This window comes from Nanorana parkeri, unplaced genomic scaffold, assembly GCF_000935625.1.
Source record: "Nanorana parkeri isolate BGI_ZX_2015 unplaced genomic scaffold, ASM93562v1 scaffold233, whole genome shotgun sequence".
In the NCBI taxonomy this organism is placed as follows: domain Eukaryota; kingdom Metazoa; phylum Chordata; class Amphibia; order Anura; family Dicroglossidae; genus Nanorana; species Nanorana parkeri.
Window position 1 is genome coordinate 1,587,877 of NW_017306501.1, and position 10,303 is coordinate 1,598,179.

The 10,303-nt window shown below is 40.1% G+C and overlaps 1 protein-coding gene across 1 annotated transcript in view; it reads right to left on the reverse strand.

Annotated features, from left to right (window-relative positions):
* Window positions 1-3,158: 3,158 nt before the first annotated feature.
* CTDP1 (CTD phosphatase subunit 1) overlaps window positions 3,159-10,303 on the reverse strand; it is a 99,201-nt gene continuing 92,056 nt past the window's right edge. Inside the window, exon 14 of the mRNA XM_018556318.1 lies at window positions 3,159-3,978. Within this exon, the coding sequence (XP_018411820.1) occupies window positions 3,825-3,978 (154 nt within the window). The 3' untranslated portion in view covers window positions 3,159-3,824. The remainder of the gene's footprint in view (window positions 3,979-10,303) is intronic.

Below are 10,303 nucleotides of genomic sequence, written 5' to 3' on the forward strand. Positions count from 1 at the left end.
TATATATATATATATATATATACACACACACACACACACACACACATACATATACATACACAGTCATGGGCAAAAATATTGGCACCCCTGCATTTCTGTCAGATAATGCACCACTTTGCGAAGAATATTGTTGCAATTACAAATGTTTAGGCATTCTCATGTTTATTTATTTTGTTTGTATTGGTATGACAAAAAAGTAGAGAAAAAAAGCCAAATCTGACACATTCCACGCAAAACTCCAAAAATGGACTGGACAAAATTATTGGCACCTTCTCCAAATTGCAAGAAATAATTGCATTCCAAGTTTTTCAAGGAATGGACAATCTCATGGTCACTAGTCCAGCTCTAGAGATCATAATGTTGCTGTGTGCACTGTGCGTAACATTGTCAAGAAGTTTACAGCCCGTGGCACTTTAGTTAGCCTCCCCAGACGTGGACGAAAGAGAACAATTGATTGCAATGAAGGATTGTTCGAATGGTGGATAAACTGAACCTCCATCAACTACCAGACGAATTCAAGCTGACCTTCATGCACAGGGTGAAATGGGAGACAAGAGCGGTGAGGTGACAAACTGGACAAGACTCACAATACAATTTTGCTTCTTTGTATAAGCCTACCAAATAAAAGCGTTGCAACACTCGCTCTTTAGTTTTATCCACACCAAGTACATGAGAATGTGCCAAGTCTAACACCATGAGTCTATGGGGTTGTGGTACAAGAAATTGCTCAATTTTCTTACCCCATATCTCATCCACTCTATACAATAAGAATTTTTCCATAGCAAAATGGGGGAATATAGTCTCTGCCCCCGGCTCTTGGGGCACTGACATTTACAACCTTTACCTGTTCCCTTGACCGGCTTAAGGTGTGGTCCCTAAAGCTGGGCCGTGCCAAACTTGTCTGGGATCATGGGAAGGTCTGGTAGGTCTAATTCTACGGTGTGGCCCTTGGCATCAACTAAGACCTCCAGGGGAAAATTCTCATGTACCTCCTCCTAAAAACTCTCGTCCAGTGGCTCCGGGCCATAGGAGCTGGACAGGGTTGGCCCTTGCTCCTTTAGCATATTCCCATAAATCCCAGAAAAAGGGGAAGTCTAATGCATATAGCATTAGACTGTGGGCCACTCCCACTTCATGGTCCCGGTTGCCACAGTTTCAATGGACACAACTGCTGTAGCGTAGCACTTAGTAGTAACTCCATGAATACAAACAAGCACCATTAGCTGTCGTTTGACCTTTTGGGGATTCACTAGACTGGAGTGCACTAGAGTGAGATGAGCACCAGAATCCAGCAAGGCAGTGATCTTGCAACAGTCCACTTTAATCTCACAAATTTGTTTCTCAATCCCCTCAGTCTCTGTAGAGCGCCTCCTAATGTAGCAACCAGAGACCTTAGCTGATTAAGCCCGTATTCCATAGGCTCTTGTTTTAAGGGGACAACTGGGAGCCATGTGTCCTGGTTCATGGCAATGCCAGCACACTACCAGGTCCCAGTCCTGTCGTGTCTCCAATAGGTGGTTGGGTTCATGAGCTGTACAGCAGGTTTGCCAATAGCCTGCACATCATCTTTTCTCCCCTTTGGGCTAGGAGAGCTCTTAGCCGGACTGGTGGACTTCTGACTCCTGGAGAGTGATTCATTGGGGACTGCACCCGGAAGAAAATCCTTAGTACTTAAGTACCGCTCCATGAGAGCCAGCAATTGCATCTTTAAATGTCCTACTAAGTGCAATCTGACTACATCAAACCTAGTTTTCAGCTGCAACTGAAACAAAAGTTAAACCTAAACTCCAGGGACAAAACTGTATTTGAATATATTCCTCAATAGCCACAAAGACTATAAAGCTTACTTTGTGAGCTCCAAATACCCCAGACATTGCCATGTACACGTAACAGTGACATCATAATTAACCAGCACATAAATTACGCAGAGAGTAAAGCTGTAGAAGGATCCAGAGAGCCCGCCCACTACAGGCTACCTGCACAAAACTGCCCCATAAGAAAGTGCAGTAGTGACTGGTATTTATTACAGGACGTTCTTGAACAGAAGCAAAGTGCAGAAGTTGTTTCAAGCTGGACTACTGCACAGACTTGGAAGAAATATACAATGGACACCAAGATTCAAGTAAATGCCTCTTGTATTTAGCCAGTATTAGTTTTTCCCAGAGTTCAGCTTTAAAGTGACACTAAACTCAGAAGTTAAATCTTAACATTGCATTCAAGTACTCTATTAACAAAAATGTAACTTGTCTATCAAATCTCTGAATTTGAGCCGACACTGCCCTTCCTTCTGGAGGGTGGCTACTTTTGTTCACCATGGTTCCTGTGTGCGTTGTAAAGTAGCCACCGCTCCAAGCTCAATCCTGTGATGGACTACAATCTCAATACAAATTAGTAAACTAAATGTGAGATTGTAGTCATTCAAGAGAGAGAGAGCTTGGAGCAGTGGCTACTTTACAACACACACAGGGACCATGTGGGGAACAAAAAGTACCCACCCTCCAGAAGGAAGGACAGTGTCAGCATGAATTCAGAGATGATTGGAGGATCTACAGCGGAGTGATACACAAAGATACATTTATGTCTATAGTTAAGATACCAGAACGCATTTTTTTTTAAAGATTTAAACTCCTGAGTTTAGTGTCACTGAGTTTTATTTATCTGTAGGATGCTAGATTAATTTCTTCCATCTTAAACTGTAATGCTTCAGGTAAAACTAATTATATATTTCAAGTCATCTATCTTAAAGGACAAGGATCACTAACTAAGATCTACTAAAGAGGAAAACAAATACAATGCAGATACCTAGAAGCAAACCATTAGGGGATTACATAAGTGTTAGGGGCTATAACCAATCCAAAAACAAGATTGATATATATTGCAGTTTACTAGTCCCTGTGGCAGCTGCATTTTCAGGGCAAGAACATTTCTAGCAAGCACAGAAAATACCCATTGCTCCAGAAATGCAGTGTCCTTGTCAATTTCTGTGAGATAAACTGAAAGCAAAATGTTATAGAAAACAACACAACACATTAAACTATACAAAATGGATTTGTTTTATTAAATGAACGAAAATCTGCTCTGTGGGTCAAATATGAAATAGAATATACAAAAACTTTACATTAGTTCTCTCAATTGAATAAAACCCTACTGCATGTAATGCAAGGTTAAAAATCTAATCACCATTTTCTAACAAATCCAAACTAATGTGCAGAGGAATGTGTAAAAACAAGAAATTTACTCAGTGACATTAGAGGCAAGTGACAAGTCTGTCAAATTTACAATTTTCTCATAACATATTTTCTAGATCTATACAAATATATATATATATGGTATTCCTTTAAAAAAAAGTCTTATGTTTGATATATATATATATATACCTGGAAAGCACACAAATATAGACTAAAGTGTCCTTCCCATGTTATGGAGCTTTTGTCCACTGCTGGACTGTGCTCACCCTCAAACCCCTTCAGAAAACCAAGACAAAATTAAAAACGAACAACAGACACAAAGCACAGCCCCCTGTCAAAGTCTAGAAAGCTCAGACAAAAGCTTTACGTCTTTGGCATAGCACAACCTTTTCTGATAACACTTCTCCGTTAAGAAAAAAGATGGAAAAAAATGTTTAGTTTTTTTTTTACTAAAACACCTTTAAAAGAAGTAGCCTGAAATGTGTAAAATAACATGTTCCCATCAAAATATACAAAAAGATACTTCTGCCTTTGAAAAAAATCCGTACATACACTGAAGTAGCAGACATGAAAGGTCATTTTGTTTAATTGTGCAAGTACACAAGTTACTAATGGTTTCCCTCTTTGACAAAAATGTCATATGAAATCATTGAGCTCTGCTTCAATCGCTGCTGCCATCTCATCTGCCTCCGAGCTGCTTCCTTCCTCCTCTTCATTGCTGGACTCACTTGCTCTATCGTCTTCAGCATCTTCCTCATCTTCATCTACATCCAATTTTCTCTTGTGGCCTCTATAGGAAATAAACAAAAATGTACCTTCAGCATGTACAATGGAAAGGAAAAAAAAAAGGAGAAAATGGGCACTTCTGTTTTAACAGTCGCAGCTGTGAAATTTTACAAAATGCTGCAAAGTGGTGCAAGATGGATACAATATTTAGTCCCCTATGTCTCACTTACCCCATATCTTTAATAGCAAACCCACCACCCCTAACAAATAAAAGGGCACCTATGCCCAGGCTATGGACATTAAAAGATTTATATATTCTTACCGTCAGTAAGGGAGCTTTAAAACAACCCATCAATGTCCTTTCTAGCTGCAAGCAGTGTGAAGTAATTATCAATGACCCCTTAATCGCAATAAAAACTCCTAACCTGTTTCAGTCAATCTTGCAATCTGACAAGCTTGCAAGATTCTGTAGCAATAGTAAGCAAAGGGTAAAGAAGTTGTGATTTCAGTGCCCCTGTTGGGAACTTTGACGATTCATTTCTCCACATTGCCTAAAGCTACAGAGGTAAATAAGGGTTTGGTTAAATGTATTTTATAGCTTGTTCAGAATACATAATACTTTAGTGGCATAGTCTGTGCACAGGTTCACTTTAACCCCTTCATGACTGAGGCCCTTTTTTCAATTTTTGCACCCATGTTATATTCCACATTTTAGGCCTGAAAATGACGTAAAACCCCCCAACATTATATATTTTCTGAATGCCAAGACCCTATAGAATAAAATGGTGGTAGTTGAAAATTTTTATGTTGCGCAATATTAGCGCAACTCCTTATTAAACCCCAAAATTTAACTTTCAAAGAAAGAGCAGGCACTAAAGCTAGTGGGTCAGCAGAACAGCTAAACTACGATCATTAAAAAAAAGATCAGCAAAGGCAGCCCCCTATATTTATCCCACAAAAGGCTTACTTTCCTGATTATTGCAAGTATTGTTTTCTCATTGCGTGTTTACTGAAGCTGCCACTGAACTGAACATGCCAAATTCAGTGTTAAGCATAAATAGAGATTCAGCTAAACAGGTTTCATGGAATTTTGCAATTGAATAAAAAGATGTTATTTCCAAAGTTAATCATGGTTACACTCTATGATAAATGAAATGTGGACGCATCATCTGAAGCACGTACTTACACATGGAAAAATAGACTAAAAATCTCTGAAGCAAAACTGAGAAGACCGTACATCAATGCAAATCGTTTTAATTTTGGGTTATTTAACAGACATCCCATTTCTTTCATTACTTTGAATCAGCAGAAATTTGCGATAATTCTCAAAAGGTCAGCAATTTATTGCTTTTTTGTACCGGGCACTGAATGGAAAACTCATTGGAATATGATACAAATACAGCTCAGATGAAATTGCTTTAATACAGTACCTCGTGTTACTGATACAGTATCTAGGCCTTCTAAGTACAACATTTCACTCTGAATAATGCCTGTGCCTGGGATACAAGGCTTCCCCGGGCAAAAGTACATGGAGGTTCACTTTAAGACTGTTCAACACAGGTCTAAGTGAGTGTGGATAATTAATATCACATCTACACTAATGACCTGAATATCACCTGTCATAATGCCATATGACCTGCTGCAGGGAAGCAGCATGTCTAAATGTCAAGCAGGGGAGACGTTTTGTACAAGTGATCTTGTGCAGCTATACAGCTGCTCCGATCACTTGTATGCAGCCTGCTTGTCCGTACTGGCTGCCTCCTCTATGATCCGTCCCTCCCGCCGTGGTTTTTTCATGGTCCCCCGCTCTTCTGGAGGTTCCGGGACTACGGGCATTATGTCAGGATGGAGAGTGGAGAACGTCCGTTCTCCGATCTGCTTTGTGCAATCAGTCACACAGGGGCACTGTACTGACAGCGCTCCTGTCTCAGCTGTCACCTGTGGAGCTGAGAAGATCCAGCACATCAACTGTATTGGGGGTAGGTTCCATAATGAGAACCTGTCACCCTAGTATACTTACCTTCCGGCGAACAATATTCCTCTCCTCTGGTACGGGTTTACTATTTGTACCCCATACTGGAATTCAGTGCAGCCATGCGCCATGGAGCTTGAATTTCGCTCACGAATTGCGAGCATTCATTGACCTGCCTGTGCTGACCAATGAGAAGCAATACTTGGCACAGTTAAAAACGATTTTGGTTAAAATTATTTTTTTGTATCAAGACAAGTAGATTGGGCCACCATTTTTTTTTTGCCCTGACATATATTTTATGTTAACACAGACATGATATGCCTGACATTTTCAGCTTCAGGCAGATGCCTGCCAGGCTGGAAGGTTTAGTGCAGTTTTGGCTGTTACTGGTGTAAGAGAATGTTTTATTTGTGTCTGCCAATCCGAATACTCTGCTATATCCACTGGCACCTCTTAACAGTGTTAGCAAGTAGCACAGAGGAAGGAATCTATAAACTGGCATATCAAGACTAATTCAGTTAAGCTCTTAATTGTATTTATCCTGTCACAAAGGCCCTTACCGAATCTATAACCAATTGAAGCCGTACAAAGCAAAAGCAAGAACACTGTAAACACTTTAATTACTAGTCCAATTAACATTTACAGCGGGAGTCCAATTATTTAAACATTGCCCTAGACTGGATTTGTAACATCAAAGCAAATCAGCCCCAACGTTGTCATAACATTTTTAAAATGAAAGAGCAAAATTTTAATTTCCGAAGCTTGTGCATATGCACGTGCATTACAAAGAACAGTGTATATTGTGTGCAGTTTGATTTATTTTACATATTTTTGTAGCAGGGATATACTGCACAATGCTGTACAAATTACATAGAACTATACACATCAGTCTTTTACCTTGAATGAGCTTTAATGACCCTGGCATAGTCAGACAGAAAAACACACACACTAGAGCTAAATTGGGTTGAAGCCAATTAACCTACCAACATGTTTTTGGGTTTGAAGGGCAAAACAGAACTGCTACTGGGAATCCAAGCAATAAAAGGGGAACCAATACAAACTGCTGCTAAATTATGTTTCTGGTGGAAGTCAAATATAGGACCCAGGGTCACAAAGCAAGACTGCAGTGCTCTCTACAGATTAAATATGTTGGCCGTCAACCTGCCTGACAGCTTGTGCACATTGGCATTCGTTTGAGACCAAGCTGCTTAAGTCAATAGCAATGCAAGAGCAACTCACAGTATCTTGAAGCAACACAACGCAATTCCAGAAGCAACGTACAGCAACTCAAGAGCACATGAACGTATATTGCATTTGACATACTTTTGAGTTGTATACATCCGCACTTACTGTATTCAGAAAGCACTAAAGCAACTAACCCCCAGATTAATCAGCTGGAAATTATTCACCAAGGTCTGACTCGCATCCATAGAGATGACAGCAGATTGCATGACCAGACTGACTGGAGGAAATGAAGCCTTGAACAGAGCTTTGAATCTCTTATCCACTGGATCCTTAAAAGACTAGGACATCCTCCTCAGGAATTGCCAGTATATTTTTAAGGCCGGCAATTGCAGGATCTACCATGGGACTCTTCCACTTTTGAATGTATCCGTTCTCTATGGGGTATTGTTAGCAAAAATGCTTAGCACGGGATGAACACCTTTTCAGGATGAGGCCAGTCTTCGTATAAAATTTCCTCTACTAGAGAGTGTAACGGGGAGGTCTTAGCTGTGATATGGAAGTTGAAAATTCCTTCCTGCTTAAACAGGAGGAATAGGTGGTCCCCCAGGAAGGAACAGGGAAATCGAAAGAAAGCGACCTAACTTGGGGAAACAGATCAACACTGCTCAAACTAGGGCAAATCGTGGAAAACTCTTAACTTTTCTTGAGCCATCGGCAGGATGCAGCCATAACAGTTAAGCTGACATATAATTTAAAGTGTCGCAGCCACAAAAGACAACAGCAATCTCAAAGTATTGCAGCCTCTCTACACTGACAGAAGTGCAAGCGGATGTAAAATCATGAACAAGCTCCAAATAGTCCAATAGGGATAGGAGGAGCACAAGCTCTGGGATAGGAAACCTAAAAGGGGCTAAATGTTGTCTTACCAGCCAAACACTTTGTTACACTGGAGTCGGGGAACAGAACCCCCAGACTTCCGGGACAGGGTTCCACTGCCTAGAGTGCCAGAGGATGGCCTCACATTTTTCGTATGGGGTTCCCAGGTATGGTTCCTGTGGCTCAATGCTGATGGGCACCAATCCAGAAGCTGCAAGTGGGTGGCCGCAGTGGCTTTAGTGCAACCTGAATCTTGACAGAAGAAATAATCCAGCAAGAAGAAGCCATAAACCTGTCAGTAGAAAGAAGTCCATGACCACAGGGCACTAGAAATATATTGAGGATTGCTGGGATTGGGAGGGGTTATATGGGGCTTTTTCCACAGCTCTGATTGACTTGACCAGTGTCCAATCACCTGAAGGTATCTGCATATAACCCAATTGTCTATGAATAGGCCTATGTACTGTACAATTAAGAAAAATCATTTGGAATCTGTGCAACACAAAATGGCATTGCCACATGACAGGAGGAAGCAACTGATCAATTTTTGTGTATATCATAAGCTACAAGATGTGTCAATCTAATAATTTTACATTTCATTTAAAATATCTGTTGGTCTCATCTTTGGCATTATGGGCTAAAGCTAGGATACAGCATTATGATTTTTGATGCTAACTTTCTTGTTTCAAAAACAAAACCATACAAAAGCTTGTTATAAATCAGTAGTCTGAAAATGGGTTTGACATTGAACTCTGAAGAAAATGTGAGCAATAAGCATAGCAAAGAGCAAACTAAAACTTGCACACTAGGATTCTGCAAACAGCCAATTAATGAAGCTTATTTTGTAGCCAAAGTACCAACTGCAGTGGGATCTCAGTTTCTGCCATGTCATTTCTTATATATCAAACCTTCAAGCCCTTGTACAAGTCACTTCGGAACTTTCACAACAAAAAGCAAATAAAACCCAGTTAGTGTTTTCTGCCACCATTCATTTTTAATCGGAAAAGAACCGGTTTCTGTTTTAGCAAATGGACAGATAATAGAAAATATCATGCAAAAAAGGGAATGTGTGTGTGCTCTTTTGTATCAAGTAGTGCCTTTATAAAAGGTAGCATAGCAACCCAGCAACATACTTCTATCAGAAACAAGAACACAAGGGAAACTGCAATAGAACAGGTATTTGAGATCATAAAAAACAAAAAAGCAGGCAGTGAATAAATCTGTTGTTTGGTAAAGGTGTATTAGCTCTTTATTCACTTGTTTAAACATAATTCATGGCTTTAGTACAAAAGTGGTTTTGTTGCATTTTTGTAAGACCTATTAGGCAAATGTTGTTTGGCAATATCGGCTCATACACAGACCAAATACCGCAGTGTATGCAGTTTTAGGGCCAACCTGCAAAGGATAACCCAGTGTATTGTATAAGACATATTGACAGCCCTGCCGAATCATCCCATCTAATTCTTAAACACACATATATATACAGGTGAAACTCGAATAATTAGAATATCATGCAAAAGTAATTTCAGTAAGTGCTGCAAAAGGGGCCCAAACCAAGTACTGAGTACATATGCATGCTTATACTTTTCAGAGGTCCGATATTGTTCTATGTACAATCCTTGTTTTATTGATTGCATGTAATAATCTACTTTTTTGAGGTTGTGGATTTGGGGTTCTTGGGGTTTTCATGAGCTGTAAGCCATAATCATCACAATTATGACAAATCACGGCTTGAATTATCTTGCTTTGCATGTAATGAGTCTATCTCATATATTAGTTTCACCTTTTAAGTTGCATTAGTGAAATAAATGAACTTTGCATGATATTCTAATTAATCGAGTTTCACCTGTATATATACATACACACACACACACACACACACACACACACTTACAGCAAATCCATCTGATGTCTACATATGGCAGCCTATACTGCTGCAGTGTTATGGATTATTTCCACATGCAGTATAATTAAAGTTTGCCTAGAGTAGCAGGTACCCTAAAAAGCTCACCCCTCCATGGTAACAACTTCCCCCTCCCCACGCCATTTATCTGTCAAAGCCCTTGGAAAAAAAAAACAGCGTTTCTGGGTATGGGGGGGGGGAGCACGTGACTGCCTCCCCAGGGTGCAGTGCTCATGCCCAAGCAGCCAATCAACAGGGCCAAACATTGTCAGGTAGGGGAGCAGGTCAATGACACTGTGTAGGCTCCGACACAGACTTACACATGGTTTAGATCAGTGATGGGGGCGACAGGCTTGGCGTGCTTTCAAGAGAACCTCTCACTTCGTCTATTTTATTTAACGGGAATAGAATTAGAGACAGTAGTAAAATGTTTTTTTTTAGACATGTGCAAAA